The 26,654-nt window shown below is 41.2% G+C and overlaps 1 protein-coding gene across 1 annotated transcript in view; it reads left to right on the forward strand.

Moving 5' to 3' along the window:
- MED27 (mediator complex subunit 27) overlaps positions 1 to 26,654 on the forward strand; it is an 82,717-nt gene that overhangs the window by 50,610 nt on the left and 5,453 nt on the right. The window contains exons 4-6 of the mRNA XM_040083121.2: positions 5,454 to 5,547; positions 15,683 to 15,790; positions 22,006 to 22,047. Coding sequence (XP_039939055.1) covers positions 5,454 to 5,547; positions 15,683 to 15,790; positions 22,006 to 22,047 — 244 coding nt within the window. The remainder of the gene's footprint in view (positions 1 to 5,453; positions 5,548 to 15,682; positions 15,791 to 22,005; positions 22,048 to 26,654) is intronic.

Consider the following 26,654-nt stretch of genomic DNA (forward strand, 5'->3'; position numbering starts at 1 on the left):
AAAACACAACAACAGAACCTGTGGAATTTGGGAGAGGAGGCAGAGCCTTCCAGGATTGTTGTACAGATGTCAGGGATGGTGCCAGCTGTCTAATTCAGTCTTGAGACGTGAAGTCGCTTTCTCAGCGTGAGTGGTGTTGAATTTCTTTTCACGCTCTTCATTGCCTATCCAAGCAGGAAGCGTCATCTCACCAAAGCTGGCAGAGGTCACTGTTTTAATAACTATTGTTAATTGATGCTTCTGAAAAGCCTTCCATCAACTTGAATTTGCTACCTGCAGAGATTTGCCTGGTAGGTAGCTGAATCAAATTAAAACTTAAATTCCGCGATGAATAAATCACACTAGAACTGTGATTACCCTGTATGTGTTAAAATATACTATTTCTCTAATCAGGCTGCCTGAAAACTATTCAATCTCTATGTAAGCCTATAATATTTTAAATTCTGCTGCTGCTAAAATCTTTTAAGTTGTATGTTGAGCCTTGGTTCTGCCAAAAATAGCTGTTCCATAGGTCTTGGAATGAGTGCAGGCAAACGCTGTCCCCCAGTGCCTCCCTCAACCAACCCAACATGTGCAGCAGGGCCAGCTCATGCTTCTGAAATATCACACATGTGAAAAGAAATTATTAACTGGATTGAAAATATTAACTGAAAGCCAAAAAAAAAAAAAAAAAAAATCTGTGAACAAGTAAATACTGTGCTAGTAAGTGAGAGGATGTGTGGAGAGTTTCCCCTGTTGCTCTCCAGAATATCATGAATCCAGATTCGACAGAATTGTAGAGTTTATTTTTGTCTTATGTGTGGTGTTTTCTGCTAAGTGTATAGGAAAGATTAACTTCTTTCCTGTTACAAATGTGTATTTTTACCCCTTTTCTCTTTCTCTCCGTCTTCCCAAGATCACTTAGCAAAATTGTCTTTCTTCCAAAAGGAAATTATTATTACCTATATTTCTAATTTTTAAATTGTTGCATTGGGTGGAAAAAATGAACAGCACGCAAGTGAAACACTGTGTGGGATAAATGCTATTTAAGTCTTGTCTAAGCTGTTAAACATCACACTAACACTGGATTCCTGGATTTAATCCAGTAAAAATAAAAAAAAAATTACAAGAGAGGTCACATTAGAGAGCGGAGCCATCTGTCCAGTGTGGAATTGAAAGGCATTTATAATGAATTACTTTCTTATATTGCTGTCTTTTGGGGGGCCTTTATGTGAATCAAAGAGATGGTATAAGACCATTTATCTACAAAAATGGTTCCTGAATTATTTCTACATTGTCATCCTGATCTTTTTAGCATGAAACTTCTCAGTGAATGTTTTGCATCGATAATTAGGCCTTTCTAAACAGTATTTTCTGACTGGCTTCAAAGGTGTCTTCTGCATGTCCCAGGCATTGTTTTGCTGACAGGGACCAAAAGGATTTATGTGTACACTTACTGGCAAAATGGCAGAGGGATTTTTCAACTAATATCTCTATTACTTTATTCCAGTGTTGATTTTTCTGCATGTTTGTAACAAGGCTTCATTTGAAGTGTAATATTTTGAATTAATTTTAGTCATTGCTGATGTTCACGAAGTAGATTTGTTTTGACTTTTGTAGTATTAATATGGCATGTTTTTGGAAAGAATAACTCTTCTACGTTAAAATAAAAATACTGATTTATGGTGTTGACAGCCATTGAAAGCATCTGATGGACTGGCTGGCTCTGCACGTTCAGATGCAAACCCCTGAATGATAATATTAGCATTTTTTAAAGTAAAGATTTTGTGTCTAAAATACAATTCTAATATTTCCTGAAAAATCATGAACCTGTGTCATGACGGAAAGAAAAAGAAAAAAATGGGAAGGGGAAGTTGGTACAAACCTGATGTTGAAGATGTTTTAAAAATCTCCCCCCAGACCAGTAAAATTACATTGGGGAAATTGTTTGGGGTTTAATGAGGTTAAGACCTCTTGGTTAAGTCTGTTGTTCTTTTCTGAGTAGGATGTTCAGGGATCTGGATTAGGAGGCGCATAGTGATCTGGATTATGATGTGAGTGTTGATGAAGTTACTTAAAGCCTTTTTAAATAGAATGGGACTAACCCAGGATGTTGCAGTGAGAAGTTGTTAAATATTTTTTGAGACCTAGGATAGTTCATAATACGAAATTTTGTCTATAAAGAGTTAAAATTCTGTGCTGTAAAATGGGAATTATTGGGTACAATCTCTTGCAGTCTGGCTTTTTGAACAACCTTTGCATCCCGGAGAAGTGATGGGGGGTTTGCCTAGACACTCTTCAGCCCTTCGTAGGTGGAACAATGCCTGTTCTAGGACATGAAATTTCAGCTTGCATTTAATTTTGAGAATCCCATGAATTTCTTTTTCTTGAGATGAAAATAGGCCAAATGTCTGGACAAATCTATTGCCATTTGATTTTCCCCGCTTTGTGTCATTTCATCTGGGTTTGTAAATGCTTGTTCCAGCCATCATCTTTTGTATGTAGGAGAAAATTGAGATGTGCAAAGGACGTCAGAAGTGCTTGTTGGCAGAGTAAAATTAGACTTTCCTCCATCCTCAATGCTTTGCTTCTCTGAGGCTGGGCAGGAAGGTCTGTAACATAAATAGGAACTGTCGTATTTTTGAGCTAAAGCTGGACAGAGATCTGTAAATTTTGTAAGTGCTTATTTTGGCAGTAAATTTATGTATTTCAGTTCTACAAAATAAGTTCCAGACAGCAGTTTTTTCTTTGGCCCTCTTTCCAGACAGCCTCAGGAGTTCACTTTATCTCTTCTTTATCATGTATTCCTCAGTTTTCTCTGAAGTAATCACCAGTTACACTTTTACACTACATTGCTGCATCTGATTTCTCATGTCCATCCCTTCACAAGGTGTTTTACCAGATGCCCTCTCAGAAGGGCAAATCTATAGAAAAATTTTGCCTTGGATAAGGTTGTTTGTCATTTTGTATTTGAGGCCACAATCCAGTCAGGCTTAGTAAATATATATGTATTTTTGCAGACTCTTTGTTCTGATGAGTGTTCAGGAAAGCCTGATGACTACGTGAAAGAAGGCATAGGAGCACAAAACAATGCTGCATACATCAGTGCTCTTTTCTCCTGTTGGTCTGGGATCTTCTCTGACATCCCATTGATTGAGAAGAGAAGGAAAAGGCTCTCTGTGTGATGGTCCTGATAGAGCTGCCAAAGTAAAACATCACCTTTCCTGAAGCACATGGTTTTCATTTTCCTTTTTCTGTCAACAGATCTATGAAAAGTGGTACAAAATTACCAGGCATCTAAACCCAAAAAGTCATAGTAACTCACCTTTAAGTGCTTTCAGAAGGTGGTTAATGCAAATTAGAAGATTTCTGGTTTGCTGTATGTGTGATTTCATTTAAAGGGAAGATTTCACAACCCTGTGAATTCTCTGTTCAGCCTTACACCGCTCACGTAGTACAAGGTGACAGTTGGGTTTGAGTCAGATTTTAAGCCTCGTGGTCAAGACAAGTTTTACATTTAAAAATAATCATATGTAAGAAAGACTTCAAAGAATTGATTACCTCCAGCCAGCCTGGATCCCATTTTCAAAGGATGAGTGTACATGTCCAGTGGGATTTCCAGAAGGACGTAAGCAGATTAAGTGCCCACGTCCAACTGTCGTTCACATGATTTAAAATTACTTGAATTTTCCTTCCTTAACGCATTGACTTATGCCAATGTCTTGTTTTCTACAGCTTCTTATTTTGTTTATTTTAACTTCTTATTGCCTAAAGCTTGGCAAATTGGAAAAGTTAAGCTGTGCAAAAAATCTGTATCACATGTCCAGAACCACAGAGCTGGTCATCCCTGGTCCCCACAAGCAGGAGATTAATTTATTTGCAGAGCCTGGAGTAAAGGCATTTATGAAACAGTATAAACTCTCCTGCTGCATGAGCCCAGTCTGGGATTGAGCAGTGTTTGAAATGAGTTGGGTTTGTGCCGTCCATGTGTAGTTTGTTCCTCCTGGAGCAGTGTCTGATGCGCCTCCTCTTTCCCAGCGCTGAGGAAATTCTTGGCTTCTGGATGTTTTTGGCTTTGCTTATCATCAGCAAGTGTTAATGAGTCATTGCAGTGAATGGGGGAGCTTTCTTCTGCACAACGACAAGTGTGGATTAAGGTTTTTGTGCAAAATTGTCATAACTCATTTCATTCTTTGGTTGCTTTTAAAAGCTGACTTTACCAGCTGACGAGGTGTAGCTTTCCTGATTTGGTTTTATTTTTTCTGAAGGTTTTAATCCTTTGCACAGTAGCAATTGGAGCATAGCACCTCGTTGTTCAAGAGGTTTTAGGACTAACATTAGAACTGAATTGTTTGAAGAACAAGAATTCAACATTTTTTTACCTTTGTTTAAGCAGATTAAAGGGAAATAATTAGCTATTTTTTGTGGGGGTTTTTATGTTTTTGGGTTTTTTTCCTTTTTAGTTTTACTGTTAATCTAACTCAGGCATCCAATTTTCCCAGAGTCTTTATTTCCAGAGCACGTACGTGGATTAGCATGAAAATAGTTTTCTTTACGAAGTCATTCATGGGTCTGATCAAGTTGCAGAGTTTGTAAACGGGGACAGATCAGTGCACAGATGATACAGACTGACCTGAAAACTCTACTAAAGCAAATATTTGGATTTTAATATGCCCAGAGGAGTGGCTGAAGTGGCATGTCCGTGCTATGGGGAGATGTGTCTTGGGAAACAAGGTCTCTGTAAGGCTGTTTTCAGTGTTAATGGAGGTCAGTAATTAATTTGATCCCAGGGAACAGGATAACTGTGCACCAGTTCACCTTGGCCTGCAGAAACAGGGATTACACCCAGCAGAAAGGATGTTGTTTTACATTTGTGTTCAATTGCTGGAATTTACCAGCCACTTTCAGAGTCACCAGTGCATGAAATAAATTGAAAGGATTCAGGAAAAAAGAAAAAAAAAAAAAAAAAAAACCAAAACAACACCCCTAAGAATCATCCAAAGACTTTGATAAAACCTTTATCTGTTAAGTTTATCAAAGAGAGAGTAAGGACCTGACAGCCTGTGAATTCCTACACTGGAATAGTAATTTTCATCATGTGTCCTTCAACCCTCCTGAGGAGAAAGTATAGAAATACAATGGCAGGAGTTTGAGGCTGACAGATGTGGACTAAAATTTAAGTGAGTGCATGTTTTTAAGGGCAGAGTAATTGGTTTTCAAAACAACTTGCAGAGGGCTTTGGTTTGTTTCCTCTTATCAATAACTTTTTGAATTATTGCTTGCGTGTGATTTTGAAAAATACGCAGGTATCAGAGAGAAATCGATTCAGGAAAGTCCCATGAACAGGATTAAAAAGGATAATTTTTAAAAGGATAATTTCTAAAAAGGATAAATGTTTTTAAAAAGCATTGTTTCATAGTCTGAGTGTGTGAGAGAGCCCCTGTGTTAATGCTGCTGTTTGGTCTGCTCGGTAGATACGTTGACGACGTGATCAGTCGGATTGATAGGATGTTCCCTGAAATGTCCATCCAGCTCTCCCGGCCAAATGGAACCTCTGCAATGCTTCTGGTAAGCTGGATCATTTACTCCCCTGAGCTGATTTTCTTAACAGGTTATTAAAGTTTTTTTGTTGTTTTTTTTTTTTTAATAGATCATTCTTCATTTGCCACAGCAATGCAGCGTCTTTGTTGCTCTTAGGCAAATAAGTGGTAACAATAATTTCCCTTTTAAGCAGAAGATCTATTGCTTTATTGTTAAATGTGATTGTAGAAATATGAGCGCAAACTCAAATATTCACTGTGATTTTCGACAGACTTGGCAATGAGTGAATCTTAATCGTGATAATTAAGAAGGAAGAGGATGCTGTGAAAAAGAAAAGGAGACCAGTATGATTTAAATTTGTTCACATTGCTCTTGGGTCAGTGAATTTCTGTTATACGATGAAGTTAAGAATTTGCCTTTGAAGTAAATGAGCAGTAAAGGCTGGATTTGAGATAAACAAGTCCAATATATTCAACTTACTTCTGCCTGACCAAGCAAGATTTCATTGCAGAGGAACCCATTGTTCACATCCATTTTTACAGGCAGCTGTTGTGCTTACAGCAAAAGAAGTCTTCCAAGCTTTAAGGCAGCAAAGCAGAAGAGGAGCCCAAGGTGTGGCAGCTGGAGGCTGATTTCCTGCTAGGGAAAGGCAGAAGTCACATATTTAGCCAAACTTTAAATAAAACTAGAAAATACACCACATACGCAGATGAAAAACTGAGGCCAGTTGAGTCTTTTCCATCTCATGTTTCTCATGGAAATTTCCCTATAGCAACTATTGCTGTGATTATTGTTAATTTTTAAGTATTTTAATTGTATTTAGTTTTAATTAATCAACTGTCTAGCATCTCATTATTAACTTTCTTTGAACAGTCACAAATTCACAAGAGATTAACTGAGTCAGAGGTTAAAATAAACAGCTGGCATTAAAACATTTAATCTGCAATTGTTGGATTCACCAAGTGGAACAATATATTCCAGAAAAGAATAGAATTCATCAGTGCAGTCTTAAGAAGTTCTAAGTCTTAGAAGTTTTTGCATTTCCTCTAAAGCTGACTTTGTGTTTTATCTGTTTTGCAATAGAAAAATGTCTGGTTTTGCTTCCTTACTTTAAAATGCTTTCCATTCTCTTGGAGCCCGTCTTTGCATACTGAAGTATCTTTCACTTTTGCTTTTTGAGGTGGTCAGGAAATAGGTGATGTTTTTCAAGACTCAGGCACAATTAGGAAACCAGGTAAATTACCTTGGGTGTGACTGCCGAGGAACAAGGTTGGGTGGTAACTAAAGGAAGCACTTTTCACCAGCAGCACTGAGTGAATTCCATGTGGCAGTTGCTCTCTAAATCAAGGACATTTTTATTTCTGCAAGATCCCAGCCCCATGTTGAACCAATGGCGTGCATATTTTCCTTGGATCAGAGATCAAAAAAAAAAAAATTGTTTTTAAAGTATTTTTGTGTGTGATTGTGTGATGGGTTTATCATTTTTTTTTTTCCTTTTAGCCAGGTTTTCCCTCTTCCCCATCTGTCTCAGTTGATGTTGCCAATATGGCACTTTCCATCTGGCCCTGACTGCTACAAAAGCTTTTGCTGTTTTCAGCCACAGATCCTTCAGTGAAAAAGGTGCTGCGGGATGGGCAGTGTGAAGAGCACCTCCCCCAGAAGGAGGGAGGTTTCTCCAGCACTTGTGATTTCTCACTCTGAACTTAGCCCAAGTTACATCTGGAGCTGCTCCCCTGCAGCAGTGTGGCTCCAGATAACGCTCGTTTTATTTCAAAATATTTCACAGCCCATACTGTTTGCCCGGAGTTAATTAACTAACTGCATAATCTCAACCGTGCTCATCCTTGGACTGTTCATAGCACACCTGGCATCTTAGGAAGGTCCTTGATGCAGAGGTCCAGGTTTTATAACAATCATTCCATCTACCAGGGAAAACCTGTGCGTTCACCTTCAAAGGCACTGGTAAGCACTATCCATGTCTTACAAACGTGTAAATGATTGGAAGGAGATGGGGAAGAAGGAGAAAGGAGGCCTGAGAGACTCTTTGGAACTCAAGGAACATTGGGGCCTTTGTCAAACAAATTATCTTTAGCAAAAAGATCCAAGAGAGGAAGTTTCAGCCCCAGACTCTACAACTTCATGTGCACATGGAAATACGTTTGTGTCCTTAGCTGTAGAGGTGGGTCTTGCACCACTAAGATTCATCTGGTGGTTCAAGAAGATGTCTTTCTTTTCAAGAAGAACAAGGAGCCGCTGGAGAGGGCCCTGCAAAGGGCACTGAGGGGATTTGGGGGCTGGAGCATCTCTCTGATGAGAAGACACTGCGGGAGATGGGCCGACTTTGTCTGGAGAAGGGAAAGCTGAGAGGGGATCTCGGCAATCCATGTAAATATCTCCCCGGAGTGCCCGAGGATGGTGCCAGATTCTCTTCAGTGGTGCCCAGTGACAGGAGAAGGAGTAATGGCCATAAACTAAAACCACAGACAGTTTCACTTCAGCATGAGGAAGAGCCCTGAGATGAGCTCCCTTGGTTAGGGCGTGGTGCCAGCAATGCCAGGTTTGTGGGTTTCATCTCTTTATGGGCCATTCATGTAAGAGTTGGACCCAGTGATCTTTTTGGGTCCCTTCCAACTGAGAATATTCTGTAAAAAACTTTCCATGGAATGTGGCAGAGCTCTGGAAGAGGAACCCAGGGAGGGCATGGAGTCTCCTCTCTGGAGACATTCCAAACCCACCTGGGAATGTTCCTGTGTCACCTGCTCCAGGTGACCCTGCCTTGGGCAGGGGGTTGGGTGGGATGATCTCCAGAAGTCCCTTCCAACCCCAACACTTCTGGAATTGTGTCATGATTAGGAGCTGTGTGAGCCTTTGGTCAGACTCTGCTGGTGGGTAACCCTCGTGCTCAGCTGGGCTCTCCCTGACCAGAAACTTCTGTGAGAAAAATGAACTGCTGCCTCCAGACAGCGAGCAGGTTTTTTATGCTTTCAATTGACACACAGCAGTTGGACCTCATTAGTCTGGATTTATGCTACACAGGCCAAACACATAAATTATTGAAACCTTTCAGAGCTCTGTGAGATCCGAGGCCGATTTTAAAAGCAGTTTATTGTGGCATTTCAAGGTGCTGTTTAATCCCAGTCTTCACCAGTGATTTTTCAATTAATCTTTTAATAGCACTATGTATAAAATAGACTAAACATAGAATTATATCAGCTCTAATACCTGTGTTATGCAAAATTAATTTCCAACGGCAGCACAGGGAGCTGTGGGCTCCTTAAGGTTTTGGTGAGATTTTGTTGGTCAAATGCCAGGAATTGTAAATAGATAAACTTTACTTTGTATATTAAGAAAATATTGACTAATTTTTAATGAATGAAAATAACTAGATTTTTTTTTTCCTTGAATTCATTGTATTCCTAGATACATTATTTTTCCTACTATAATAATCAAATTATTTTTTGATTGTTTCACGTATCTTGTGTCTGTTACCAAAATTCAGAATATTTTTTTGTGTGAAACAAATCCTGCATACAGTTGATTCATTAATAACAGAAAGATTTTAGAAGACAATAAACTTTAGCCCTGCTTTTCCAGCTGAGAAATACAAGTTCCTTAGCATGATTTACCCATCCAGTCCTACTCAGGGAAGAATTTTCTTATCAACATCTGGGAACTGCTTTGTCTTTAAATTCTTTTTATATTTGTTAAGAACTACTACAGAAATTACAAGCCCTGGGTAAATATTTTTGCAGATACTGGGACTGTTTTCTGTAATTTCTATTTCTGAGGTACGGTGATCTGTGTAAGTAACTTCCAGCCTGAAAAACTGAATGGATTCTGCCAAACTCAGGTGAGAAATCATCATCGTGATTTTTTTTCTTTCCAAATTTTCCAAAATTTTGCCTTTAAATTAATAATTTTGAATTTATACTGCTGCCTAGATTTTTAATCGATGTATCATATAAAAATATGCAGCAGGTTTTTAAACAGTTTTATTCACTCTCCTTAAAACCAGACACATTTGCATTTGAACTTTCAGATCTTGTTGCCGGCATTTGCAGCAGTCTGATTGTGTGGCAGTGCGTTGTATTAATTGCAGATAGGCCAGACATCTGTTCCCTGAAACGGAATAATTCCTTGTGTCTCACTGTTGTTTATTAGTGTTTTCCATAAAGCCATTATTATTTTTGTGGGGAAAATGGAAGCTGAAATTCATTATTTGCCCACTGCAAAAGGCACCAGACTGATTCCTGTGCGTGAGACCCTGATGTTGGAGAACTGGGAGGACTGGAGGGGGATTTTCTAAGTGATTTGAAATCCGTATCGATGTTGTATTGGTTGGAAACAATTCAGTGCTGTTCTTTCCAAAGCAATTTCATATTTCTGAAGCGCTTTGCAGTGTGAGCCTTCCCTCTTCCCTGCCGGGTGGTTTATCAGGAAAGCGGCGCTCAGCAGGCACGGGATAAAAGCAGGCAGGTTCATGGGGGCAGGCAGCTCTGGTGGTCACGTTTGGTGCCTTGGACACCTGATTTTTAGGCCTGTAGGATGAATATTCATTTAGGGATTTATTAGCTTAGAGGCAGTTTTGGTGTTTTAGAGAACTCCTGGGATGGTTCAGGATCTGCTGTGAGCTGGAGGAATCGCTCCTGAGCTCACAGTGGGACTTGTGACTGCAGAGTTTGTGCCTTAAGATGGAGAACCAGCATTTAAAAAGCACTTTTAAAGGGCATTAGGTCAGTGTTTGAGGGGACATGGGCAGGGGAATAATGTCTTGAATTAATGAAATACATGAGCAAGGGTTGGCAACTAAATTGGAAAGCATTCTCTGCTTCTCTAATGAAGAGTGAGGAGGATGAGGAAGAGTCCTTTTTCCATTGGGAAGAGGGAACAAGAGTAGAGAAAAGTGGAGAAAGACTTGTGAGAAATGTCCTCAGCTTTGCTCCCTCCACAGGGTTACTGTGCCCAAAGCTCTCAGGTGTGTATTGATACTGCCACAGATTTATATTGTGGAAGATCAGACATCATTTTCATCCTTGTGAAATTTCTGCTGTGCTCTAATTTAGAACGGAAAAAAAACCCAAAATCCATTTCATCTTGTGTAGCAGTGCTGGGCTGGTGTGACCCTTCCCTAAGGGTGACTGGCCACTGGCAAAATCTGTCCTTGAAACTTTGAACAATATTCCTGGGCCAGTTTTTTGCCTTATTAAGAGAAGAGGGAATGTTACCAAGGGAGAAGAGCCAGCTCATCCTTAATATGGTGGAAGCATTTAAAGTCCTTCATTTATGTTGACTTTTTATCAGGCGCTATTGCAATTAGGTTAGACTAATGAAAGGTAAATTCCAGCCCTTGCATAAAAAAGGAAATCCTTGTAAAGAACCTAATTAGTATGTTTGTTTATTTAGACTCTAATGGCTTAATTGCATCTTATCTTGCTATTTACAAATAGGCATCATTAAAGAATAATGAGCATGTGAGGGAAAACGCAGCAGATGAGACGCAGAAAAAACGAGTGGGGGGAAAAAAAAATCCAGTTGAAAGTCTGTGTGTTGGTGTTTTTTGGTTGGGTTTTTTTTTTTTTAATCTCTTATTTTTAATGCAATACCTTTTTTTCCCCAGCACGTATAAATACCATTTCCATGCATTGTACTGATTAGTAAGAAGGATCTGTGAGTGGGAGGCTGAGCTTATGGCTGGTTCCGTGGCAAGGAGCAGGTGTCTGGCCTTTTGCTGCAAATCTGTAGCTTGGTTACATCTCTGCTTGGATGTTGCCTGATTGCTGAGGTGAATAAAAACCACACACACACACTTGGGCTCCTTTTTATAGAAGCAGGGAGGTGCCCATGTTAACTGAAAATAATGTTTTCTTTCTTTTAGCTCTGCATTGCAGAGCATCTGCAGCTCAAATCAGCAGCAAATTCCCTGGAATGCTGAGGGGAAATCTGCAGCTTTGGGAATTTTTCGTTTCACAAAGTGAGAGCTTGGTGTTGTCTGTATAAATTTTCCTTATATCAAACTTAAATAAGTTTTAAGAAATATCATTTGTTAATGTGTTGTTTAAATGGTTCATAAAAGGGATTTTCACTTGATATTAGCTTCAGTGAGGAGGCAAAATTGAAGAGGGGTTTTCAAACTTTTTCCTCCAGGCAGAGTTCTGGCATGGTGCATTAATTTTGATCCTTTTCATTTTGTAAACTCATGTGGACCCTGATTCTGTCTTACTTGGAAAGGTACTTTCTCCTTTCCTGATTATAATTGGTGTTAAATGGGAACTTTTTTTAGCAGTCTTACAAGAAATTATCTTAAGTCATTCTCCCTGATTATTCTGTTCCCCCTCTCTCTTTCTTGGCATACTGTGTCTGTCAGATGCTCCTTGAGATTTATCTTGGTGATAGACAAAATATTTTTAAAACTGGGATATTTCAAGAAGATTTTTATTTTATACATCTTTGTCAGAAAAGCTGCATAATATTGTAGATTTCAATCAGCTGCCTGTCCTACCTTCTTCTGGGGCTTGCCATTTTAGGAAGCAGGGGATTTATGAATAACTTAACTGTCTGAATTTAGTATACTTCAGTTAAAAGGAAGTTAGAACTACATTGTTATTACACAGCCCAAAACAGAAGCTACAGAAGTATTTAACTTGCAACTGCTCCATTTTCAGCTCACAGAACTGTGGGGCATATTTTTTCATTCATATTAATTGAATTTTAAAGTGACCTTGTACATGTATTGATTTGAATTAAAATTTTCTACATCAAGGACGAGCTGGCATATATCCTTCAGGCAAAATATTAAAAAGCCAAGTGCTGTCTTAACAGGATATCGACAGGAGAAGTTGAAATTTAATAGGAAAACTTGGCTTAGAAAGGAAATTGTTGCCTTCTTGTCACAATTGAAAGGTATCTTTTCTGAAGGAGGGAAGAAATTTCTCTCAGTTGATACCTGTGGAAATGCAGGGACATTTTAATGCCCATTAAATGGGGACACCTGGGTGAGTCTGGACCTCCAGGAGAGACCTGCGCCCTTGGAATTTGGGGTAGAACTATCACATTACTGGTTTCCCAAAGCCATTAGTGTTTTATTACCTTCTTTCAGGTGATCTGCAGGGACACAGTTGTATGACTGACTGTAAGTGTAAATGATGTTCCATACCTAGATCTGTTCTGAGCAAGTAGGCAAGTTGAGCAGGGATGGGAATCAAATGGTCTGCTGAAAAATGTGGTTTGTAAAATACGGTGGAGTTGAGCAAGAGCATTAAGCCCTGGAAATAGTTACGAATCTTGATTACTGGGGGAAAAAAAAAGTAAAAGGGTATTGCATTTGCTGTGTACAATACGGAAAATGTGCTTCACCCTGCGAATAGCTGTGGAGCATAGTTCTGGCTTCTACATCTCACAGTCTGCTGACAGGCCGTTGTTCATTCTTTGTACTACTACCCTCATTCTTTCAGTGCTGCTAAAACGATGAACTGTAATTTCTCTGAGCTGCTCTTTTACAAAATTCCTGCTTCTGTCAGACTTAACTAATGATACAGTCCTACAGAAATCATCTCCAAGTCTCGATCTCTCTTCCAGCCAGAGTAAAATCTACAGGAATCCCATGTCAAAACAAGGGTAGTACAAAAGAGGAAAGTGTTTTGTTCAAGTTACCAGAGCGCCGTAAGAGCTAATTCAGACAAGCCAGCACCAACCCAGCCGAAATTTGGATTTCCAGGGTGCCTGGGTACCCCTGTAAAGGGGAGTGCAGCAGTAGGACCTTTCTCAAGGAGCTCACTGAGGTGCCCAGCTAGGGTTGGGTTTCCACAGCTTCCTACATGTGTGGGAGACCAGGAATTTTGAATTTCAGTGGTCAGGCAAATGGGTGATCCAGGCACTGTCCTGGGCATTGTGCAGGATGTGACATCCTGTGCTGGATTCTGGAAGTGGGAGTGAACCACTGGAAGGGTGTGAAGTGAGATCACCTGGGGAAGGGCAGGGGGCTAATGCAGGAGCATTTGTGCAGGTAAATCATGGGGAGGAGGTTTGAGGCCAGCAGTAAATTCGTTCCAGCAAGCTGGAGTGCCACACACAGGATTTTTCACCACGTTATGTTCCACTGTTCACTGTGAGGATTTTCAGGAAGATCCCACACAGGTTTCAGATCAACCTCCCATTTATTTCTACCTGGCAGCAGTGGGAAATGCCATGAATGCACAATGTATAGAGAAAGAGTAAAGAAGGGAGCTTCAACTGAAGTGTGTGAAAGCAATGGGGATATGAAATATTATACAGAAAGCTGGGTCTGGGTGTTTGTAGGGCAGCCTTATCCTTCTTCCATTAAGATTTCTTTTTCTTTAAAATGTCTTCTTTTCCTCATTTTAATTTTAATATGTATGGTTGATGCCTAGTGTGAAGTTATAAATAAGAGTCCGTTCTCTCAGCAGACCAATATCCCACTGAAGTGCCAGTTTTAATAAGGCAGAAAAATAAATTGAAAACTGTTAACTCTGAATGTGCTGGCAACTTTTCTCAGTTTATTCATTCAGTCCTCTTAGCAATTATGACAAAACTCTGTGATTCCAGTGGATGATCAGCATCATAGCTTGGGCATCTCTGGGTCATGACTTTGCATTTCTAACTTAATTAATACAGTGTCAGGTGCTGAAATAACTCTGCCAATTTTCTGTGTATGAGGACCAACTAGGTCTTGTTTAAGAGTACTCTGGCAAGATACTGCATTTAAACCAAAATCCACAGCACCTGATAGCACAACATGGTGTTTCCATATGTGTTCATGGTTCCTGCTGTGTGCGTGGCTCAGGCTCTGATACAAGCTCCTGTCCTTCAGCCTTTCACTTTTTTTTCTTCAGAAATTACCCATTCTTCTGACCCACTTTTGAAGTTCTTGCAGCATTATGCCTGGCAGTCTGTCTGCTTGATGGCTGTCATTGTCTTCCCTTCTTGTTCCCCTGTCTTTTCTCTTGCTGTGAGTTTGTCCTGCCCTGTTTTCAGACTCTTCCCTGCTGGAGTTCCCCCTGTCCCATGCCAAAGGCTTGGCATCGGTTCTGTCCAGGGTTTGTGGCTCTGTCCTGCTCTCTGCTGATGAAATCAGCTCAGGTTGGGGCTGCTGGCGTTGGAACAAGGTGATGGGCAGGAGTCATTAACAGAAGTTACAAAGGAATAACATCCAGCAGATCAATGAAGGTGCATATTGATTGATTTTATTAGGTGTGGATTTGTCTGCTGAGGTCAGCAGTAAAAACACATTTGTTTCAGTGGATATTAATCTACACAGGATGAAATGTTGGAACACGGGCAGAAAATGAGCTGCTGCTGGTTGGGAAGTATTAAAAGGAACTAATTGTTTCTTTTTTATCTGTTTTATGCTTTTGTGGGTAAGGAAAAGCTCTCTTAATAATCTCCGCATAACAAAATACAAAGACAGGATTCTTGTTAGACACACATCTTAACTGTATTGAAGTACAACTTCATCTTTGAAATGTAAATTGATTTTTAGATTAAAATGCCTTCATTATTGCATTTTTGTCAATAATATCATTTAGGCTTATTTCTGTTGTTATACTCTGACTGACCCTCTGTATTTTCCATTATGCTAGTTTTATTCTTTGCACTTTAACACTTTCACAGAAGGAAATGAAACCTTTGAAAATGTAACATTTTTACTTTAAGCTGTAGTTTCCTTTGAAATAATTTTACATTTTTATTGGACAGAAAATGTTTTCCATTAAACTCGTGGCATGCTTTTACAAGCCAGCATTAGGAGAGTCCGATTCTTCTTTGGAATTGTTTTTCTCTAAGTGGGCTTATATTGGAGAATATCAAATTCATCGAAAATAATCACATTTGCCCATTGTTTTTGACAAGTTATTGAGTTGTGGTGTTAATAAAATGGAGAGAATTGCTTGGCAGTGTCATGCCTGCACAAGGGAATTCTGTGAACTCATACATTTTCAGTTGCAAATGAATGTTTGTTTGTTCTGTGCTTTATAGTCTCTCTCCTCCTCATAACACACACTGCTTTTAGATCTTTTATTTTGGTCTCTCTATAAAAAATTGAAAACTGAAATTGCATCAACTTAAGCTGTTAGCTCGATGGTCTTACGAATTCAGACTCCATCACCTCGCCCTCATCTCGTTTGTGTCCTTGTCCTGTTCTCCCCAGGTTACCTTAGGAAAGGTGTTAAAAGTGATCGTGGTGATGCGGAGCCTCTTCATTGACCGGACAATCGTCAAAGGCTACAACGAGAACGTCTACACCGAGGATGGCAAGGTGGGTATGGCCTCTCCAGCCATTTCATTTTCATCTGTTTACATGGCAGAAAACTGGGATCCCACTGCAAGTGCACTGGAAACATAAAGCTGGCAAAAGGCTCGGAATGTCTGCAGAATGTTCCAGTTTAAATTTGTCTTGCTTTGCTTGGGTTTTGCACCCCCAGATCTCTTGAGTTCTTTCTAAGCTCTGAAGCTTTTGCTTGAATTTCTGATTTATCACCTTAGACCCCAGTTGCTGTGTTTGTAGTGTCTGCTGAGAAAATGTTTTTTGCAGTGTACCAGCAAATCAACAGCCCGAGGTTCAGCTTTCTCTCTTCTGAGAGCCATTGAGAAATCCTGGGCTGGTTATTTTTGGCTTGATAAACACAACAGAGAGGATCATTGGTAGGTGCTCCTCAAGAATTTGCTTGCCAGCAGCAGCAGCAGCACATCTTGAACAGCAGCTACTGCAGCAAGTGCTACCTGCTTCCACAAGTGATTTGTTTTGTGAACAGTTCACCCTGCTTGAACCCTGAGATTTCCTGTGCCTGCACACACTCCATATGGCTCTCCTCAGCCCACCAGGAGATGTTAACAGGACCTGACGGCCTCAGCTCAGCTCAGGTCTCTTTCCAGGGTGGAATTGGTCTCTGTTCCCAAGACATCCACCAGGACTCTCCGTTGCCAGTAACAGCACTAAATACCTCCATCTTTCACATATCTCCATGGAGCTTTCTCTTCTGATTATGAAGCCTATTAAAATAAAAAGTTCATTATATCAAGATGAGTATTTGGCACCCATAGGCCATGTTATAATGAGGTGAGACTTCTTTTCCTTTCAAAAGTGATAACTGTGTTTGAGCACACAGGAGCACGTTGCATGCTGACCCAGAGTTCAGCAGCTCTGAGTCTGAACCTCTGTTCTCTGGGAAAGGCCAGGAGCTGAGCTGCTGAAGGAAATAGTGCAGCTCTGTTTCCCAGGTGAGACATTCTCCCTCAAAGGGCAGGGGATTGGCCTAAGAAGTAGTAAAATAAAAATTGCTTAATTTTGATTTGCCTTTTTCAGATAGGCAAGTTTAAATACCAGTTTGCCGCAGAAGCAGCTGCTCTCTACTCCCTGTATATTTGCATATAAATACAGAGCTACAGCACCAGCCCCTCTTCACCCCAAGTTCCGCACGGAAGCGAAATGATGGTCTGCTGAGAGAGCGCTGACAGTGTGTGATGGATTCCCGTGTCACACTTCATTTGGGTGTGCTCGTTTTCTCTGATGAATCCAGTTTCCTTTGAAGCTCCCTTGAAATACAATAATGCTATATATGCTGAAAAGCTAAGTAAGGAGTTCCTTTCTGAAACTCAGCATCTGGCAGTGGGATTGTGTTCAGCTCAAGGTGAACCCTCCTGGGAGCTGCACATTGTTCCTCTGCCATCATTTGCTGCCAGGGGACAGCAGGACTTGCCAAGGCCAGCTCTGGGCACGGGGCACTAACCTTTGCCTGCTGTCAGTGGGGAGCAGCTCTGCTCCTCCAGAGCATTGCTGGTAACACCTGGCTTATTTCTTGCTTTAAGCCAGTCTGCAGGGGAGTCTGTTCTCTACCCGTTAATCTTCGTGTCCAAACCTGGGCTGTGCGACTGCTCCTTTAAGGCTGCACCAACCCGTGACCTTTATGTGGCACTTCACTATTCCAGTGGGCATCCCAGAGATTTTGCAAACCTGAAGGTCTCTGTTTTAGGTATAAATAGGAACGTTTCATTTGACTGAAGTAGAATTGGAGTTGGAGCCACTTAAATCATGAGCAAATTTGGCTCGGAAGATTAAATAAATGCGTAGTTTGCTAGTTTTGCCAACTGGAGCACATATTGACAAACAGCGAGCTCCTTTTTTTGTTGTCACTAATTAACTACTCTGGTAATTGGAGAATAAGAATTAAGATTGTGCTCTCACAATGATTTGCTTTCCTTATTGTGCCTGCTGGGAATGAGTGATTGCAGTCAGTTTCAGACACAGTCCATTGCAATTCCTTCCCTGTCACAGCAGATGCTGTTGGGAAGGTACTTCAGTGAGGTTTCTACACGATTCTGGCTTCTCAGTTGCTAGCCTGATAGCAGAAAAAAATGCACCAGCATTAAGGAGAAACACACAAAAAAAAGTAAGAAAAAGATCAGAGAGTATCATCCTTATTAAATAACAGAAATATGGAGAACCCTCAGGAACACAGTAGGAGGTGATAATTTTTTCCGGGGAGCAGTTTACACAGTCATTGTTGATTTGGGACCTAGCTTATGTATTCCTAGGAAACATCTAATATTTGTAAACAACAGGGAGATGAGGAATTAGGTGCTAACATGCAAATGGCAATGCTGAAGTGCCTCTTTTCTGTAAGGCACGTTGAAGAAGGGATACGGACACGGGATAAGTCTTTGTACTTCTTTGCACTTAAATAACTGGATGAGGGTCTGTTGAGTCATCCTCCAAACTGCACGTGTTGGAAAGGCCTTTAAGTACAGAAAGTGAAATTTAGTGGGAGACTTTTTACAAGTAGAGATGGTCTTGGGGCAACCAGATGTATTCAGTGGTATTTAAAAAAGGAGAACTGGCCATCACTGGGAGACGGGTCACACTGATAGTAAGTGAGAAATGGACTGCGCACAGAAGAGGCCAAAGGTTTCCCCTCTGATCAGAGTAGTCACAATTTATTACTGATAATACACTGGTTTTTGGCAAATTCCGCATTGCTGGGAAGAGGAAAGGAAGGGACGAGTGCAAACAGCAGAGCTGTTGAGATTTCTGGTCCTTCAGTCAGGCAAGTCTGGCAAAAAACCCCAAATCTGGGTGTTTCTCCTGGTTGTGGAGCTGCACAGGGACACGCCAGCAGTTACCCAGGGAAGCTGACAGTGCGTTTTCCAGGTTGTTTTCTCTTGCTGTGTGCTCACACGTTGTGCTGTGCAGGTTGACAGGTGCTTACGTGAGAGCCTCACGTGGTCTCTGCTGAAGTCTCCCTAAACTGGGTCCTCCCTCTTACGCATTTAAATACTTTCAAAATTAAGGTGAAAAAGCAGAAGTTTGAAGCTTGCAGTGAATAAAACAAGACCATTCTGGGGTTTTATTTTCAAACTTTGCTTATACAGACAGAATCACTGCATTTCTTAAGTGCCTCGTGTGCTTCTCTCGTGAATTATTCACAGACCCTGCAGAATATGTCTTTGCCAAGCTGCCAGCTGCATAACTTGGACATTTTTGGTGCCGCTTTGCAAAAACAGTAAGTGAGATCTGGCAGGCTCTGACACATCATGGGTGCTGGACCTGCTCACAGTTGCTTTTGCTCACCATCCTGACCCTTTGTGTCCACCACAGACTGGTGCATTTTAGTTACCCTCATGATTTTAGCGGTGGCACGGTGCCACCCTTGATTTCAGACTGAGACATGCTTGTTGTGCATTGAAGTTTAACCATGGATAGTAATTAATTACTAGTGTTTTCCTGATTCCTGACTAAATGAAGCTATGCAGCTCGTCTTCACAGGGCAGCTGAGCCATCGGTCTGCCAACAAAAAAGTCATATTGGGATTTTTTTGGCAGGATAATACCAAGAATCACCTTGGCAGGGCATGTGGGCACTTCACATCACTGCCCAGCCAAATTCCTATTTTGCATCCCTTGGGCTTAACTAAAGAAAGAAGTGTCTCAGTCGAATTCTCATGTTCAGGAACTTGGGTTATGTTAATGCTACGGCTTCATTAATTACCCCATATCAATAAGAAAAGGCAGCTTTTAGCCTCCTAGCGTAAGAGAGGAGAAGAAATAGTGGTATCAAAGGAGAGCTTCAAAGACAGGCAGAGCTGTCTCTCGGGTAATTTCTGATCCCTGCATTCTCACCACTTCAAAGCTGGCCGTGTGTGTGTTTGGGTGAAGGGGGGGTTGAATCCGATTTCTCTAATAAGTGTTGGCACCGGACCTGTTTGATATGGGATGCGGGGAACGTTCGGGGTTGTTATCGCCTTTGAAATCGCTCCGACAACCTTCAGAAAACGGCCTCTTGTTACAGCTGCTGGGGGTGGGTGGGGAGAGGGGCACTGGGGAAAGCAAGCCCCGGGTTAATTCGCATGCAGAGGATGCCCTGAAATTGTGCTTTCAGCAGTTTTTTTAGTTACAAATGTGTGTCTTGATTGAAAGTGAAAAGTTGAAGAATAATAGACCTGTAACGATTCATTCTTTAATCTGCCTCTGCCTTAATCCTCGGTTTCAGGAGGGAAAGGTGGGCGCTCATTTAGGATGTATGCATGGAGCAGGGGCTAGTGGCTTTTTCTTTCTTTCTTTTTTCTTTCTTCCTTTTTTAACATGGATAACATCATGTCTGTAAGACAGGCATTCATTACTTTTTCAGCTTTCCCATCTCTATGCCAACTAATGAACATTCAGAACCTGTTGGACTCATCTTAAAGCAGCGTCTGAAGTGGACTTTTTTTTTTTGAGCCTAACTAGATAGGATCACATACGTGGTTTGATCACTGGAGAGAAGCAAACCATCTATACATTCCAATTACAGCAACTCTGTAGTCGGAAAAAAGCTGTAAATTACATTAAAATGGGAGGGGGGAAGGGGGAGGGTAAATATACGTTAATTTTTTATTTTCAAATGTAGGCTTTTCTAATCTGGAAGTGCAGTGCTGCCTTCCCAGCAGGCACAGGTGGGATAATTCCCTGTAAATCAAGCCTGGGTCCAAGTCTGGGCTGCACCCTGTGTGTTGGTGCTCACACAGGTTCTTGATCTCACCCCAAGAGCCAGGAGATGTTACAGGGTTTGTAGGGAGGTGCCTCTGTGTCCATCCAGCCTGGAAGAGGCACTGACATATCAGCTGCCTTTTGTCTCACAGCAAGGTCAGCGGTGCTGAGCTGTGAAACATCGATCCTGGAGCAGTTTTTGAAGTTTTAGCATCACGTCCTGTCCACACGGAGCACTGGGGACTCAGGAGTCACTGCTGTGCAGGATTTGGACATGGGCCACTTCACAGTGCTGCTCCTAAAAGAGTGAGAGCTTTTAGCATTCTGACCGTTCTTAATCGCTTGGAGTCAGCATCCTTCCCCCTTGCTTCCTTCACCTCCCTCTAATGTGTTTTACTCACTTCTTATGACTGACTTCATTTCAGACTCTTTTTGTGCCTTTGAAGAGTCTTGTACCATCAGTTAGAATGTGTGGGCACCTAAGGCAGAACTGAAATAATCAATTTAATAACCAGAAAAAGAGAGAGCCTCTCTTGTGAGAGCTCGTGTGTCCAGCCATGGTCTCAGGCACTAGAGGAGCTACCCCTGCTTCATAAATTCACTCAGAAGTTCTTCTGTCTAGACTAAGATTCCTGAGATTAATGCTTTATCAAACACCTTTCCCGTGACAAGTCCTGTGCGTACAGAATTGTTGAGTAGGCTGGGATCTGCTGAAGAAAGAAGTGATTTGCAAGTCCAGGATTGATGGAAGCTCCTCTTGTTTTTCCCTGCTGCTTTTCCTTGACAGAGTCCAAGATGTTCCACAGGGCTGGGCTCAGAGAGCATGAACGTGTCAGTAGGAATTGTTAAACACCAGAGCCACTGGGCTGTTCATCAAGGACAGCCTTAACCTTCCAGTTTGGGGGCTAATAAATCTTAAATTTCAATTTTGTTCTCTTGGTTTGTGTGTAGCTGAGCACACGTTTAAGTCATGGATTTGTGCAGTTATCTACGACCTCGTATCTCTCTTAGTGTGATTTTTGTCTGCAGATGTAAATGGGGTTTCCTGAGGGATGTTTTATTTAGCCCCAGTAGACCCAGAGCTTTGGCTTAATTCAGCTAAACGCTCTTTGTGTCGTTTGTAACTGAATCACTTATTCAACACAAGACAAGCATAAACTTAATAAAAATGCCCTCATTTTAGAAACACACTCAAGCTGATGAATATTTGCATAGATCAGCCACAACCCCATACAAATGAAGATTTTGCTTTTTTAAAGAGAACTCATTAATTCAACAGGTCTTGTGTGTATAATTTTTTTATTGAAACTGCGCTGAACTGTGTTCATTCTTCATTGCAATACAAAGGAAATCTTGTTATTAATTCCCTTTCTTGGACTGCAGCAGGTGAGGGCAAGGGGTCAAAAGAAAGAACTCAGTGATACATCTTTGTTGATCCATTTTCTCTCCAAAGCTCTTCTTTATCTGTAGTAATATATAACTTTTTTTTTTTTTTTTTTCCCCATACTCTAGCTTGACATATGGTCTAAATCCAACTATCAAGTTTTTCAGAAGGTAAGTCTCACATCCCTTCTCTCTACCTAAGGCACATGTGTGGAATTGATTTTAAATATCTGGGCTCTTATGTTAAATAATTCAGAATTTATTCTTTGTCATCACAACTTGAAAATAGCAAACAATAATTTGTAATGATGGAAAACTGTGAGTAGAAAAGAAGATCGCTTCTGGTGTTATTTAATTTGGATTTATTTCCCATCACAATTCCAGTCCATGGTTTGGAATAGGAAATTGGAGATTATACTGCACTAGTCTTAAAATTTCCTGAGGACTCTTTGAGCATTCTTTCTTCAGTTTAAATCTTTTGGAGGAGAAAGGACTGCTTCAGGTTCATTTGGATTTTGCTTTGCTGTTTTCTTTGGGGTTCGTTGCCTCACATTCCTGAGAGCTTGAGCTTAATAAATCACTGGAACCCCTTTCCAAAATGAGTTTGGAAATATTTTCCGTGATGTTACTTTTGCCTGCCCTTGTTCCCATGATGGTGTAAGCAAGAGGAGGGACTTACTGGAATGAATCTTATGCCATAAAGTAAGAGAAGACCGATGAGAGAATGGCAGCAATAAAAATAAAACTGCTAAGAAGGTTAAAGCGTGTTTTAGAAAGATCTATATCCTGCTATTTTCAAGCAAGGGAAGATTTCTCTTTGAAGGCCTCTTGTCGGAATGCTGTAAGCTCAGATTGATCTGAGTTTAAATTCCAGTTTCCCTACCCTCGAGCCCCAGTTCAAGGAGCTGGAGTCTGCGGCTGCTGCACTGGCTCCTTTCATCCGCGTTTGTAGTTTGTGAAACAAATGGGGGTCAGGGACTCGAAAGGGCTCAAAACCAGGGGTCAAAACTGCGGCATCTTGGCTGTGTTTGTGCAGCTCCCTTCCAAGATTGCCCAGACAGTCAGAAGGGGAGGTGTTTGACCCGGGATATTACCCTGCTGGAGATCAAAGGACAACTTTGGGGGAGCTTGGTTGCTCTCCCTTCTCTGCCTGGCATTAAAGCGAATTCTTGCTGCAGTTGATTCTTTACCCCGGAGATTAGCGGTTTAAATATTCTTTCTATTTTAGCAATCAAGTACGCTAATAGAGCAGGAAGTAGAACAGCATTTGTTTATCAGCCTGCTTTAAAGTGATTTTTGCAGTGGAATAAATATAAGGTTCTGGACTGACCTCCATCATCTCGATTTCCCAACGTTTGTGTTTGGCTGTACACTCATTTGGGCATATGATTGTCCTCCTGGATGTTTTGGTTTAGAATAACTTGAAAGGGTAAATTCATATTGCTGAAATTTGTGTGAAATGATAATAAATAATCTGGTTTTGATTTTGTCATTGTCTGTAGTGAGATAACAGAGTACAGTAAATGTCCAGTTTGCTTAGATGTCCATGTTAAGGACTCAGGGTGCATAAATAAGTGGAATAAATTTCCCTTCATGTCCTAGTGATGCTTTCAGAGCAGAAGCTGGAAGAGATCAGTGAGAAAACATAAAATACCCCTCTTCCTGCTGCCTCTATGGCTGCAGTACAGATAAATGAGAATCTTTGTTCTCTTCCCAAGAACCTATTGTCCAGTTTTTTTCTTGATAAATAAAAAATTATTCCTGTTTACCAAAAAATAAAAACCAACCCAGAAAGCCTTCAGGGAAAGGGTGTCCTGCAACCAGCTGAAAAACTGTCTGTGGTGGGATTTTGTGGTAGTTTTATAGATTTTAGTGCTGGCTCTGTCATTGTGTTACCTTGGACAACTTCACCTCTCTTTGGCTGAGTTTCTCATGCCTTAGGCTGGGGGAATATTTGCTGACTTCACAGGAGCTCTCAGCTGAATTGGTTGCACAGAGCTCTCAGATTCATGCCTGAGAAGTGTGATAAAAATGCAAGGTGATGGCACCTTCTAATCAATAGATGGTATAGATGGAGCCGATAGTTGAAGAAGTTAAGGCTGGGACCCACGTCAAGTTTTCAAACAGGTGACAGTGCTGTGGTTCAGCATAGTAAATTCTCTGTGCTGCAGTGCTTGGTTTGATTTCCTCTTTATTTCTCTAAAGCTGCACTTGTGTCTATTTGTAAATGCCCAGGAGTAGTGATTTAGCAGTAGCAAAATGAAGGAAATAGATAAAATAGTGTTACGGAAACTATTGTCCTCTGTTACCAGGGTAGGATCTGTACTGCAGGATTTTCTGAACAAATGTTGTCATGCCACTAAAAAATCATGAGTAAATGTGTCAGAGCACATCTGAATGTTCTTGAAATGTGTTTCTCATGGCACTTACCAGTATGGCAATGTGGAAGAAGGAAAAACAGGGATGAGTAACTGCTCCCCCCATGGAAGAGGCTGAGCAGGCCTTTCACTGCTGCCTTTAAGTGTAAAATCCATCACTCCTCTGGAGGACAGGGCTGTTCCTCTTTAAAACCCCGACCAAGTTCCCAAACTCTGTCTTCAGTGACAATACAACAACATCTGGAGCTCCTGAGATCCCTGCCTGGGGGAGCTGCAGGTCTGTCAAATTCCACACAACTCTCTAGGTGAAGGACCAGAGACCTCTGATCTTCAATCCAACCCTGTCAGACGAAGCTAAATTTATCCTTTCTGTTTGGGAGCGTTGCCTGTGTCAGCAAGGCTTTTCTCTCTCCTTACTAGGCAGGATACCCGAGTGGGTGTGGTTTGATGGGGGCCAGCTCCTGGAGGGCCCATTACTGTTCAAGTGTACAGACATTTTCCCAGTTCCCTGGAGACTGCCTGAATCTGCTCCTGGGGTGAACAAGCCTTACAGGCACTGAATGCACCAGCAGGGTTGGATCCAGAGAATGGAGCTGGGAAATAAGGGAGGGGAATGCTGAAAGGGCAGAAGCACAAGGAGCAAAGAAAAGGTTTTTCAGGCTTCCATGTTGGTGTGACATTTAAACTCCACAGGAGTAGCAAATGTTTTCATCTTATAAACCTCCTTATTTTAACACCTCGTGCCTCTTGATCCACTAATGCAAGAAGAGGAATAAAACAGGAAATAAGGAAAGATTTTGGGGCTTAAATCCCGGTATACATGAAGGCTGCATAAATCCAGTCATTGTGCAGAGGGTTCAAAATTCTAATTGTAAAGAATGGTGCAATGTTCATAACTTTGCATTCAAAAAAGAGGGAAGAACACAGAATTTTGGAGCTGCTGTGAGTGGATCAGACTGGGAGATGGTGTCAAACTTAAGAGCAGCATCGCTGGTGTTGCTGGGCACTGTGATGAGGTTGGCTGTTTAAATCACGTGCAGAGGTTTTAAACCCATTTATTTCATTCTGATCTCAGAGTCCCATCATTATTTTCACACGAACAGCTTTAGCAATGCCACAAACTGGTTGTGTTTTTGCTTGATGTGCTTCTCCCCAAAGCACATTTTAACCAGGACTTTGGGAAGCTGTTGGTGAGCTGTGTGATCCCAAAGTGATGGCGTTTTCAGCACCACAAGGGCACATAAATATTGTAATGTATGAAGATGTATTCTTGTCAATAATCTCAGAGTGAGATCACATGCAGGGTGAATGCAGGCATGAGACAAACCGTGGGCTGTGCTGCTGCTGCTCAGGGAGGGGAGCTGGGCTGCTCCAGGGTTGCTGCTCCTGGGCAGGATCAGTCCCTGCCTCTCTTCAAAGACCTCACTGAGCGAAATAAAACCTCTGTGACCCGGTGCAAATAAGCAGAACAAGCAAAATAATAACTAAACACTTGGTGAGCTCTGAAAACAACTGATAAATCCCGTTTCAGAGAAGTGTGGTGCTGTTTTCCTGAACTGGGAGTGGGGAAGGGTGTGTGAGATTTGTGTGAGTTCATCAATGCCTGTTCCATCTATCATCCTTCCCAGCACCTCTCAGGCACCACTTTCTGTGCTCCACATTCCCTCCAGAGAGACCCAGATGTGTTCCTGGAGAGAGGATTGAGTAATGGGAATCCTTGGAAATGAACGAAGGCATTCGTGCAGTTTTCCACGCTATAAAAGATCTAAACACTAATAAAATAACTTCCTTTTTTTTCTTTCCCTGAGTGCTGTGATCAGCCTCCAGAGCTCATTGCTACAGGCCACAGTGAAGGCCACGAACTTACAAGGGTTTGGGGAAAAAAAAAAAAATTAAAAACCTTCCAGGGGATTTAAAGAATCCCTTTATATTAGATGGAGTTGTCAGTGCTGTGCTTGAGGGAATAAACCAGTAAGTGGCAAGAAATGTTGTGGCTCTTAAAGGAAGTTCTGCACCTATTTTTGAGAAGGATATTTCCTGGCAGTGAGATAAAATACACAGAGAGAGGGAGGGCTTTTATAATTCAGTCATGTGATGGTTTTTATTAGGCCAGGTGCAGCTTCTTTCACCCGGTCTGTGGTGGAGCAAAGCTTTTGTGCTGCTTATCCCAGTTACAGGAAGCACTTGTTCAGCCTTCTCCACCTGGAAATGGTATCATTTTACTTTTTTTATGGATTTTCCAGCTTTGGGAATGCTGTATGACAGTGTCATCAGAGCCCAATAAAGCCATATTTGGATATGTCACCTTTGGAAAACTCAGTACTGTTCCAATGCATTACTTCTTGTGAAAAATGGAGTCTCTTTGCCAAATTTGTTTATTGCATGTCACTGAAGTCTCTT

The sequence above is a fragment of the Hirundo rustica genome, chromosome 20, assembly GCF_015227805.2.
Source record: "Hirundo rustica isolate bHirRus1 chromosome 20, bHirRus1.pri.v3, whole genome shotgun sequence".
Taxonomy (NCBI): domain Eukaryota; kingdom Metazoa; phylum Chordata; class Aves; order Passeriformes; family Hirundinidae; genus Hirundo; species Hirundo rustica.